Source organism: Balaenoptera physalus (genome assembly GCF_965194825.1).
Source record: "Balaenoptera physalus genome assembly, chromosome: 9".
NCBI lineage: Eukaryota > Metazoa > Chordata > Mammalia > Artiodactyla > Balaenopteridae > Balaenoptera > Balaenoptera physalus.
The window spans coordinates 51463515-51476718 of NC_138888.1; the positions used below are offsets into that span (position 1 = coordinate 51463515).

Here is a 13204-nt window from a genome sequence, read left to right on the forward strand (position 1 = left end):
TTGTACTTCATGGTAGAACCAGAATTATATTAAAGGTTTGATGTAGAACCTTTCCAGAACATTTTCAGATATACTGTAGTGATTAAGAGCACAGAATCTGACTCCTAGACTACCAAGGAGTTCAAGTCCTGGCTCTGCCACTTACTAGCTATGTGATCTTGGGAAAGTAACTTAACATCTTGGTGCCTCAATTTCTCCACCTATAAATGGGGACAATAATAATGCCTACCTATTGTAAGTATAAAATGAATTAATAAAGTACTTAGAACGATGCCTGATACATGGTAATATTTGCTATTATTACTATGCAGGTGCTATAGGGTCTCCGAATTGAGACTGCTTCTCTGAGCATGACAGTGTTGAATTGTAGATTTGCAGAGAATAAGAATCCCACAGATAACAAAAGATTAGATGTTAACCTGAAGGATTCCAGATCTGAGGAACTGTGCTTGGTGCTGGGAGGGGTACAGGTGTGAGAAGAGGGTAATAGCCCAGGCCTTTTTAGTTTTACTTATGGCATACGTCAAGGGCTTAGAGTTTGAACTTCCTTTAACATGTTAAGATACTAATAGATAAGTTTCTACCTAATATATATGTCTATAAATATATTATTTTTTCTTGGAAAGGGCCATGGTTCAAAAATACTGGTTATAAGCTATCAACCCATCCACTCCTGGCCAAAGGTGTTTTTCATGATAGTGTCAGGATGGGTGGTTGGGTGAGTCTCAGACTTCAAGAGCCTCCCAGAAATCTAGAAGGGCAATCCAATGCTGGGACTGTCCCAGACACACTAGATGCCCGCTTCTTTACCTTGAGCTGGATGTGCTTTCTTCTTTACTGAATGGTTTGTGGCAACTATTTAGCCTAGCTCATAATATCATTATAACTAATAAAGAGTTTTAGGCTACCTCTGAAAGTACAATGATTTTAAGAGTCCTCTTCATGCAAAGTGTTCTATATCTGAATTGCCATAGTTATAATGTTGCAAAGAAATGCAAAATCATCATAACAAGAAAATAGTTACAAATAAACTGACCACTTAAAAATGTAGCCCTTCCAGAAATAACAAAGATCAGAGTGGAAATAATAAAATAGAGACTACAAAGACAATAGAAAAGATCAATAAAACTAAGAGTCAGTTCTTCGAAAACATAAAATTGACAGACCTTTAGCTAGATTCACCAAGAGAAAAAGAGAGAGGACTCAAATAAATAAAGTCAGAAATTAAAGAGGAGATGTTACAATTGATACCACAGAAATACGAAGAATAAAAGAGACTATTATGTGTTCATAGTAGCACTATTCACAATAGCCAAAACATAGAAACAACCTAAATGTCCATCGACAGATAAATGGATAAAGATGATGTGGTACATATATGCAATGGAATATTACTCAGCCATAAAAAGGAACGAAATGTCACTTGCAGCAACATGGATGCAACTAGAGATTATCATACCAAGTGAAGTAAGTCAGAAAGAGAAACACAAATACCATATGATATCACTTATATGTGGAATCTAAAATATGGCACAAATGAACGTATCTACAAAATAGAAACAGACTCACAGACATAAAGAACAGACTTGTGGTTGCCAAGGGGGAGGGGGGTGGGGGCTGGAAGGACTGGGAGTGTGGGAATAGCAGATGTAAACTATTATATATAGGATGCATAAACAACAAGGTCCTACTGTATAGCACAGGGAACTATATTCAGTATGCTGTGATAAACCACAGTGGAAAAGAATATTAAAAAAAAAGAATGTGTGTATGTGTATAACTGAGTCACTTTGCTGTACAGCAGAGATTGGCACAACATCGTTAATCAACTATATTTCAATTAAAAAGTTAAATTAAAAAAAAAGAGACTCATGAACAATTATATACCCACAAATTTGACAACCTGGAAGAAATGGATAAATTCCTAGAAGCATACAACATACCAACACTGAATCATGAAAAAATAGAAAATTTAGCAGTGAACTTGAATAAATAATCAAAAACCTCCCAACAAACAAAAGTCCAGGACCAGACAGCTTCACTGGTGAATTCTACCAATCATTCAAAGAAGAATTAATACCAATACTTCCCAAACTCTTCTAAAAAACAGAAGCAGTAACACTTCCAAATACATTTTATGAGTCCAGCATTATCCTGATACTAAAACCAGACAAGGATACCACAAGAAAAGAAAATTATAGGCCAATATCCCTGCTGAACATAGATGCAAAAATCCCCAACAAAATATTAGCAAACCAAGTTCAACAATACATTAAAAGGATCACACGCAATATTAAAATGGGATTTATTCCAGTGATACAAGGATGGTTCAACATATGCAAATCAATCTGACACAGCACATTAACAAAATGAAGGATAAAAATCATTTAATCATCTCAATAGATGCAGAAAAAGCATTTGACAAGATTCAACATCATTTATGATGAAAACTTTAAACAAAGTAGATATAGAGGTAATGTACCTCAACATAATAAAGGCCATATGTAACAAGCCCACAGCGAACATCAGACTCTACAGTAAAAAGCTAAAAGCTTTTCCTCTCAGATCAAGAACAACACAAAGATGCCCACTCTCAGCACTTTCATGCAACATAGTATTGGAAGCCCTAGCCAGAGTAACTAGGCAAGAAGAAGAAATAAAATGCATCCAAATTGAAGGGAAGAAGTAAGACTGTCACTGTTTGCAGATGACATGATATTATATGTAGAATACCCTAAAGACTCCACCAAAAAAACTATTAGAACTAATAAAAAGAATTCAGTAAAGTCACAGAATACAAAATCATATACAAAATTTGTTGTGTTTCTATACACTAACAACCAACTATCAGAAAGAGAAATTAAGAAAACAATCTCATTTACAGTTGCATCAAAAAGAATAAAATGCCTGAGAATAAATTTAACTAAGGAAGCGAAACACCTATATACTGAAAACTACAAGAGATTAATGAAAGAAATTAAAGATACAAATAAATGAAAGGATAGTCCATGCTCATGGATTAGAAGAATTAATATTGTTAAAATGTCCATACTACCCAAAGCAATCTATAGATTCAATGTAATCCCTATCAAAATTCCAGGGTTATTTTTCACAAAAATAGAACAAACAATCCCAAAATTTATATGGAACCACAGAAGATCCTGAATAGCCAAAGGAATACTGAGAAAGAACAGGCCTGGAGGCATCATGCTCCCTGATTTCAAACTATATTAGAAAGCCATAGTAACCAAAACAGCATGGTATTGGCATAAAAACAGATGCGTAGATCAATGGAACAGAACAGAGAACCCAGAAATGAATCCATATATATGGTCAATTAATTTATGACAAAGGAGCCAAGAATATACAATGGGGAAAGGACAGTCTCTTCAATAAATGGTGATGTGAAAACTGGACAGCCATATGCAAAAGAATGAAACTTGATCACTATCTTACACCATACACAAAAATTAACTCAAAATGGATTAAAAAATTGAACATAAGACCTGAAACCATAAAACTCTTAGAAGAAAACACGGGCAGTAAGCTCCTTGACGTAGGCCTTGGTGATGACTCTTTGAATCTGACACCAAAAACAAAAGCAACAAAAGCAAAAATAAAGCAGGATTACATCAGACTAAAAAGCTTCTGCCCAGCAAAGGAAACCATCAACAAAATGAAAAGGCAACCTATTGAATGGAAGAAAATATTTGCAAATCATATATCTGATGAGGGGTTAATATCCAAAACATATGAAGAACTCATCCAATTTAATAGCAAAAAAAAAAAAAAAAATCCAGTTAGAAATGGGCAGATGGGACTTCCCTGGTGGCACAGTGGTTAAGAATCCGCCTGCCAATGCAGGGGACACGGGTTCGAGCCCTGGTGCGGGAAGATCCCACATGCCACAGAGCAACTAAGCCCATGTGCCACAACTACTGAGCCTGCGCTCTAGAGCGTGTGAGCCACAACTACTGAAGTCTGCACGCCTAGAGCCTGTGCTCCACAAAAAAGAGAAGCCACTGCAACGAGAAGCCCACGCACCGCAACGAATAGTACCCTCGCCGCAACTAGAGAAAGCCCATGCACAGCAACGAAGACCCAATGCAGCCAAAAATAAATTAATTAATTAATTAAAAATAAAAATGGGTGGATGATCTGAATAGATATTGTTCCAAAGAAAACACAGATGACCAACAGATACATGAAGAGATGTTTAACATCACTAATCCTCAGGGAAATGCAACTCAAATCCACAGTGAGATATCATCTCACACCATTTAGAATGGCTATTATCAAAAAGACAAGAAATAACAAGCGTTGGTAAGGATGTGGAGAAAAGGGAACCCTTGTGCGCTGTTGGTCAGAATGTAAATTGGTACAGACACTATGGAGAATAGTATGGAGGTTCCTCAAAAAAATTAAAAATAGATATGATCTAGCAATTCCACTTCTGAGTATTTATCTAAAGAAAACAAAAACACTAACTTGAAGAGATATATGCACCACATGTTCACTGCAGCATTATTTACAACAGCCAAGACATGGAAACAACTTAAGTATCCATCAATGGATGAAAGCATGTGTGGTATATCTATATACTGTAATATTATTCAGCCATAAAAAAAAAAAGAAATCTTGCCACTTGCAACAACATGAATGGACCTTGAGGGCATTATGCTAAATGAAATAAGTCAGAGAGAGAAAGACAAATACTGTATGGTCTCACTTATATGTGGAATCTAAAAAAACGAAAACAAAAAAACAAAAAAACAAGCTCATACATACAGAGAGCAGATTGGTAGTTGCCAGAGGTGGGGGTTGGGGGGGGTGTGGGAGAAATGGGTGAAAGGGGTCAAAAGGTACAAACTTTTAGTTATAAAATAAATAAGTCATGGGGATATAATGTATAGCATGGTAGCTATAATTAATAATATTGTATTACATATTTGAATATTGCTTAGAAGATAGATCTTAAAAGTTCTCATCACAAGAAAAAAATTTTTTGTAATTATATAAGGTGACTGATGTTAACTAGATTTATTGTGGTGATCATTTTGCAATGTATACAAATACTGAATCATTATGTTGTACACCTGAAACTAATATAATGTTATAGGTCAATTATACCTCAATTTTTAAAATGTAACCCTTCCTCAAACTTCCATCACAGCTTAATACTAGTACTTAATCCAACCTATCATATCAATGTCTAATGTCAGTCATCCAGTCTGACATAGTAAACATCCTACAATTACAATATGGATATAAAGCAAACTTATCCATGCAAAGCCACTGACAAATGAAGATCTGGCTAACTTGAAGAAGAAAAAACTCAACAAGGATAGTGACACCATAAAAACTTTAAAAGAATAAAAACACTTTAAAAGAAAGTAACTGAAATATTCATGAATTAAAACAGGACTTTGAAAAAACTGATGATATCCTTAAATGTTTTTATAAATATGATTTTCCATGTACTCGAACAACCAGTCATGAAGTGTAGGATATACTATTTTATCATCCTAAAATTTTGTCAAGAAAGTTATGCCAAAAATAAATAGTAATTTGTTCACTGTTTATTTTAGGAATTTAGTTCTTAGTTGTTATTATAGTCCATATTTTTGTCAAAAAAAGATAAAAATATCTATTTTTATAAGTGTTATCTTAATTTTTCAAGATAAAGTCCCAATCAATCTTCTTCCTCACCACCCCAATACAGTAGACTATGAAGATGTTGGTCTCTGATTTAGTGGCTTTTTCCTGGTACTAAGTCTCCTGAAATAATGAGCACATAAAAAATAGAGATAGGGCTTCCCTGGTGGCGCAGTGGTTGAGAATCTGCCTGCTAATGCAGGGGACACGGGTTCGAGCCCTGGTCTGGGAAGATCCCACATGCCGCGGAGCAACTAGGCCCGTGAGCCACAACTACTGAGCCTGCGCGTCTGGAGCTTGTGCTCCGCAACAAGAGAGGCCACGATAGTGAGAGGCCCGCGCACTGCGATGAAGAGTGGCCCCCACTTGCCGCAACTAGAGAAAGCCCTCGCACAGAAACGAAGACCCAACATAGCAATCAATCAATCAATCAATCAATCAATCAATCAATCTTTAAAAAAAAAAAATAGAGATAAATACTCAGTAGCTGCTCCAAGAGACCACCTTTGCCTTACTACCTCAAGACACAACAGGTCTGTCCTTCCCCTTTCCTCACTAGGTCCCCTTCTATGGAAGTGGGGGGAGCTTCTCAGATATATAAAATTTTTCTCAAGTGGCAAAGTAAGTAAAACTTAAATGGAAGCCTTAATAAAATTATGTCTGAAGATATTAGGTTATTAGGACCTTGATGAGATTGATGCAATAGAAGTGTGAAGTGTCCGTATCACACAGAATAACCTTCACAATCAGAGACTGATGTTATCACCTTGTCAGAGGATTCTAATTCATCCTAATCCTTATTGGTCTTGAAGTGCTTTATTTCTGTGATAACATTTGTAGATTGGTTTCTCTCTCTGGTTTGAAAATTACAAATTTAGAAGTAATGAAGTCACTAGTTTTTAAGAAAAGTAGTCATAATATGGCTAGCAGGTATAAAAAATACTTTCTCTTCCCCCTGAAAAACAATTCTTTTTTAGCTACCTAAAATTCAAGATAAATCAGAGAGACTAGTTGGAATGATAATTTATATATAATTGAGGTATTATGCTTAAAGATATATGTAACTGGCTTTGTTTTTCTCAAGATTTACAGTCAATTGAATACCCATTGAGTACTGAGAATTCCCAGAGCTTTTAAAAGGCAGAATTCATATCTATAATTACTCTGTAATCAACACTTCTCATTTATATGAATATATATGTACATATTTTTTTCTCTGTTGGATATATTGTTATATAATATAGATGTCACAGTTATAAAAATTCACTTTCTTTGACCTTGGCCCAAATAGGTCAGATATTACGACAATAACAGATAAGCCATAAGAACAAGGAATGGAAATTCTTTTATGTCATACTTCCTTGGATCATGGTATTATTACTTCGCCTTCCTTTCCCCTGGTACTAATCTCACCTCATTTTTTTAAAAAATTTTCTTATGTTTGACTTTTACAAAATATCCCTAAAGCTGATTTTAGTTTTGCTTCCAGTAATAGCTGACAGTTCTCTCTGTTTCTAATTTTGTTTTAGAGCCCTTCTAAGAGTAAATTTCATGCCAGTATCTATAAAAAGCACATGGGTATATACACATGAGTATTTCTCTTAATGAGACTTTTAAATCAGTTCTGACTCTGTGAATTGTATTTTAAGGTCTGAAACAGGAAGAGAGGAAAATATGAAGTATTTTAACATGTGAAAAGGCCAATGAGTCTGAACGTGTCTGGATACTCACTCTCTCACATAGCTCTTCAAATGTGCAGTCGGCAACGGTTCCACAGGCTTTATTCAGCCGCAGCTCTCTGCCTTGCACTTTTAGAATCCTTGGTCTAGTTACTATGGGAACATGAACAAAGACTCAATCTTGTCTGGATAATTACTATAAAATTCATCTCTTACAGATAGGAAATGCATAGCTTGATGAATAATAGCACATGATTCAACACATAAATTAGACAAAATGCTGATACAATGACTGCCACTTGAGTGTGGCATCAACCCATATACAGCAATGGAACTTATTAATTGGTCAGTGGAGATTGGGCATTGTGTTCTAAATGTATTCTCTTTCAAGAGAAATTAACTTACGTACAATCATTTTGTTTCTGAGCCAGCTCATCAAACAACTTATCCATGACAGCCTCCACATCAGCTTCACTTGTGCTACAGTGAAAAGAATAATAGAATATGAAATTAATAACACTTGAAGCCAACATCAAACAGCTGCCTGAGCCTGCTTAGCTTTTTGCCCATAAAAAAAAAGAACAGGATGTTATGCTCTAAATACAAACATCAGATTTAGAATACACTTAAAAGCAGAGAATATTAACTCTCAGGTAGATGATTCTGCCTTATTTGCATACACTGAAAGACTTCTGTGCTTCTGGCTGTTTTCAGTAATGAGACGATACAGGCAGAGTAAATCCATTAATACTATGTGTACACAATGAGAAGAAAGGCTTCTGGCTCTCTCTTGCATGCAAAACAAGAGCAAATAGACAAGGCAGTCAAGCATCCAGCAAAGTATCCTTTGAAATCTCTACTGCGAGGGTACATGTGAAATTAAATACTGAATCTGCCTTTTAAAAAAATCAAGCCAAGCCACTGACTGAGAGGATCAAACATCCAGAATTAAATTACCAGCTTCAAAATACCAACTTGATCTGCACATCAATAACTTTATCAGACTTTGAGTATAAGGACGATTATAGACCACACAGTTTCTCTCAAAAGTGTCCTTGTCGGAAACTCAAGAAAACTCTCTCCTTCTGTGATGCCCACCATTGCAGCTACTATGAAGTTAGTCTCGACAAAGAATCCTTTGTATTCTAATTAGAAATCACCATATGGTTTAGGGAACCCACATATACAAATGTGATAATACTATGGCTTTTTTTCCTCTCACTTTTTTTTTTTAAAAAAGGACTGATAAATTAACAGTCAATAAAATAAAAATAACTGGCAGAAGAAATAAACGTTGTTAAAAAAAAACCTTCAAGTTAAAATATAAGTTTACTTCAACTCTATATACAAACTTATACAGGATGACCTGCCAATATGCTTAATTTTGACACACAAATCACTCTTATCTAGGAGTGGAAGCAATTAACCTCCATTCTGGACATCCGTCTTAATGAAGTCTTATTGAAAACTAATATGATAAATTATTTTTTCTTTAGATTAAGCTTAAACTAAACCAAAATAATTTCTCCCTTGAGATAATTATCAGGTGGCAAGCATTTAACACATAAGCACCTAATTCTTCAAATGTTCTACAGTAAAAGCACACAGTCATTATGAAGGGTTTGGAACTGTCACATTTCAAGTAATAACCACTCCACCTCAAGGATCTTAAAAATATCATTTGCAATGGTTGGCTTTGCAGGGGAATGCTATTTGACTTATATAAAGTCTTGTATGATATTTGAATAGAGCTGTATTAAAGTAATAAAATGATACTACAGAAAGAGTGATTATAGAGATTAAACAATTTTAAAGGTACAAAGAAATCATACAAGCCAATGTAAATGTCAATGTCCACACCAAGCACATGTATGTTTAGATGGCTTTGCCAACATCATTCATAGGAATTCATTTGGAATCATCTCCACCTTGCAATGGAGATGTACACACATACAACTGATGGAGAAGGGAGCTACTTTTTAAGGGATATATAAAGGAGAAAGCAATGTCAGCCACCCAGGACATCTGCTGGCTTTCAGAAAGTTAACCTGTCCTTAGGTTAGGCATGTTACCCAATAAAGGGGGAGAACTGAATTCTGAAAAATAACTAAAATAGAAGACAGTCACGTTTCTCAAAGCATATTTGGTTAACAAACAATTGCTTATAAACTTCCTCAGTGGTGATTTCTTTGTTATTCTGTGCTCAAATATACTATAATATTAAAATATGGCTCACTAGACTTTAGTTAGGCCACATCTATGAAATTGCTATATGTGATTTCATTTATAGTGAAATTATATGTGAAATGATACAATTATTTTTATTATGATAGTACCTTATAAGAATTCTATTATATTATCATAAAAAGTTACTCAGGGACTTCCCTGGTGGAGCAGTGGTTAAGAATCCGCCTTCCAATGCAGGAGACACGGGTTCGAGCCCTGGTCCGTGAAGATCCCACATGCCGCAGAGCAACTAAGCCTGTGTGCCACAACTACTGAGCCTGCGCTCTAGAGTCTGCGAGCCACAACTGCTCAGCCCGCGCGCCTAGAGCCTGTGCTCCCCAACAAGAGAAGCCACTGCAATGAGAAGTCCGTGCACTGCAACGAAGAGTAGCCCTGGCTCGTCACAACTAGAGAAAGCCCGCAAGCAGCAACGAAGACCCAACAAGACCCAACGCAACCAAAAATAAATTAATTAATTAATTAATCAATTAATTTAAAAAAAAGTTACTCAGAAGTTACAACATGTAAAATAAAAAATTTTATTGGTGTAAAGTGGTCTAAAAATAAACATTCATAAAAGCATTTTATGTAGCTCACAACTGAACAGACTGTTATCCATCTAAGCCAACTTGCACTTGACCTCAGGGAATAAGAAGCTCTACTGACCTGCTGGGGGACAGAAACCTTATCTGCATATTGTCTTAAAAGCAGGAGGGGCTAGTGTGTTATTTTGGTTTTATCAGATGTATCTATATTGATATAAAATAAACAATGAAGCTATGAAAGAAATCATTACCAGAAATGAATGTATTCATAATCCCTTAACAATAACTCACAAGAAAACACTAGTCTTCTCACACTCCACTCAGACTTCAGATTTCCCTACTTAAGAGGATGCATCAATCAGAGCTCATTAATATTTTTAAGAATAAAAATGAGAGTAGTAAAAAAGAGAAATTAAAAGTTACCTGTCTAGGGGCTTCCCTGGTGGCGCAGTGGTTGGGAGTCCGCCTGCCAATGCTGGGGACACGGGTTCGAGCCCTGGTCTGGGAAGACCCCACGTGCCGCGGAACGGCTGGGCCGGTGAGCCACAATTACTGAGCCTGCGCGTCTGGAGCCTGTGCTCCACAACAAGAGAGGCCGCGATAGTGAGAGGCCCGCGCACCGCGATGAAGAGTGGCCCCCGTTTGCCACAACTGGAGAAAGCCCTCGCGCAGAAACGAAGACCCAACACAGCCATAAATAAATAAATAAACAAATACTTAAAAAAAAAAAAAGTTACCTGTCTATACTGGCCTAAAAGATACAGAGTTTTACTTAATATTCAGGTTCATATCTGGTTTAAACATCTTTGACTATGTTTTTTAATTCTAGTACAAAATTTGGATGATTCTGAACTTTTTCAATGTGTCACACAGGAAATTAAAAAAGCTATCATTTGCTGAGCAACTATTATGTAGCAGTTAATTTACCTAAACCATACCCACATTACCATGTAGTATGTATTATCATGTTTTTACTGAAGAGAAAACTGAAACTCAGAATTAAGTCATTTTATCTAAGATCTGAATACATAAAAATTTAAATTTTCTGTATAACGGAAAGTATTACAAATAAAATGTACACATCAAATTGGGAAACATAGTGGCAACATTTATGGCATACAACTAATATTTTCAATGTATTAAAAACTCCAACATATAAAAAATTGAATACCCCAATAGAAAAACTGTGAAAGGACCTGAACAGGCAAATTGCATTAAAAAAAACAGCTCAGTAGGCAAAAAGTATGTGTAAAGTGTTTCATTCTTACTAGTGATAAAAATGCAATGTAAAATCATGAGAGGCCATACTTTTATCCAAACTGGCAGAGATAAGGAAAAAGATAAAATAGCTGGAGCAAGCATAGGTAAGGGGAAAAAGAACCCTCTTATGTACCACGGGGAGGAATGTAAAACTGGTTACAAGAGTTCAAGGCAACCAGATAATATGTAATAAAAGCACTAAAAACATGCATATCATATCACCCAGCTATTCCACCTGTAGGAATCTCACTTATGGAAATAATAATGTTTAACGACTACAAGGATGTTCACTGTGACACTGCTAACAACAAAAAAGTGAAAAAGAACCTAAATGTCCAACAATGGGGAATCTAAAGTACATTTGGATACACCCATACAATGGATCATTATGCAGTTTTTGCATTGTGCTATTTTTCCCTCTTGTCCTGGAATTGTAATTAAGGCTCAAAGTTGATGGACAGAAGTGTTGAGTACCCTCAGATTTCTAAAGAGAACCACCAATAAGCCACCAATAACTGGATCCAGACTCCTGCCCCTGTGGTTAAATAATGAGAAGAACCAGCCCTATTCCAAATGCCACCCTCCTCCACCTTCCCCCCTATTCCTCACACCATAGTGTCTTTCTAAGGAGGGGAAAGAGGATCAGGAATCACTGGCTTTTGTGTCTAGTATTTGTGGTAAGAACCTTTTCCCTCCCTTCCCCTTAGGAAAGAAGAGGGTGATTTACCCTCCCCAAAAAACAAGTGATGAGGGAAAGTGATTCTTAGAGAATCACTTGGAAAGATTAGGGAAGCCTGGAAGAAGAAAAGACTGGCATTGCTTTCCTTAGTTGGATGAGCAGGACCTTAGTAGATTGAGAAATCAGAAGGTGGGAGGTGGGGTACTGAGTTAAGATGAAGCAATCCAGTTCTCACCAAAATCTCCCCAAAGGTTTGGCACTACTAGATATACTCAAAAATGTAGGTGAGGGGTCAGGCTGGAAACACAGGAATTGTTTGAAAATAAGACAAAGGCAGTTCCTTAGATTCTCTCCTTTCACCTGGACAGTCAGACTCCTATAATTCCTCCACTCCAACTGAAACTGGCAAGTTTACTGTCTGGGACACTTTTAACACTGAGAAAGGGTGAGAGACACTGTACTACAATTCTACAAAGTAAACAGTGAAACCAACAGTCCTTACCTCTTCAGCATCCAGAACCCTACCAGTCCAGGAAGCTTCCATCCCAAGAAGTAGACAGAAAAATTGGAGGAAACTCAATAGCCAAAAAAAAAAAAAAAAGACCTGCAGATACTGACATTTGGGGGTTTTTCATTGGAAAACCTGACCTGCCACCTTATTACCCTCTAGTGAAGCCCACCAATCAATAAAACCCTATCTATGCACACAGAACTTCTAATCGGCTTTTCAGTGCTTGTGAATGGACAACAAGTACTTCTAGGCATTTAAGGAAATCCTCTAGGATATAAGATAGAGATCACAATAAAGAAGTAGAGAAAAGGATCTTGGAGGAAGGAAAGAAAAAAATACAGAGACCAAAAGGGGAAAAATACACTCTAATATGCCTAGTATTATATAGGCATATTGCACTGCATAAATGCTATAAACAAAAAGGACAACTTGGGGGCTTCCCTGGTGGCACAGTGGTTGAGAGTCTGCCTGCCAATGCAGGGTACACAGGTTCGAGCCCTGGTCTGGGAAGATCCCACATGCTGCGGAGCAACTAGGCCCGTGAGCCACAATTACTGAGCCTGCGCGTCTGGAGCCTGTGCTCCGCAACAGGAGAGGCCGCGATGGTGGGAGGCCCATGCACCGCGATGAAGAGTGGCCCCCACTTGCC

The 13204-nt window shown here is 36.7% G+C and overlaps 1 protein-coding gene across 5 annotated transcripts in view; it reads right to left on the reverse strand.

Annotated features, from left to right (window-relative positions):
• Positions 1–13204, reverse strand: part of AFG1L (AFG1 like ATPase) — a 224103-nt gene that overhangs the window by 34566 nt on the left and 176333 nt on the right. For all 5 annotated transcript variants that reach the window (XM_082475319.1, XM_082475318.1, XM_082475317.1 and 2 more), the window contains 2 exons: positions 7744–7814; positions 7387–7487 (listed from right to left, as the gene is read on the reverse strand). In XM_082475319.1, the coding sequence (XP_082331445.1) occupies positions 7387–7487; positions 7744–7814 (172 nt within the window). The remainder of the gene's footprint in view (positions 1–7386; positions 7488–7743; positions 7815–13204) is intronic.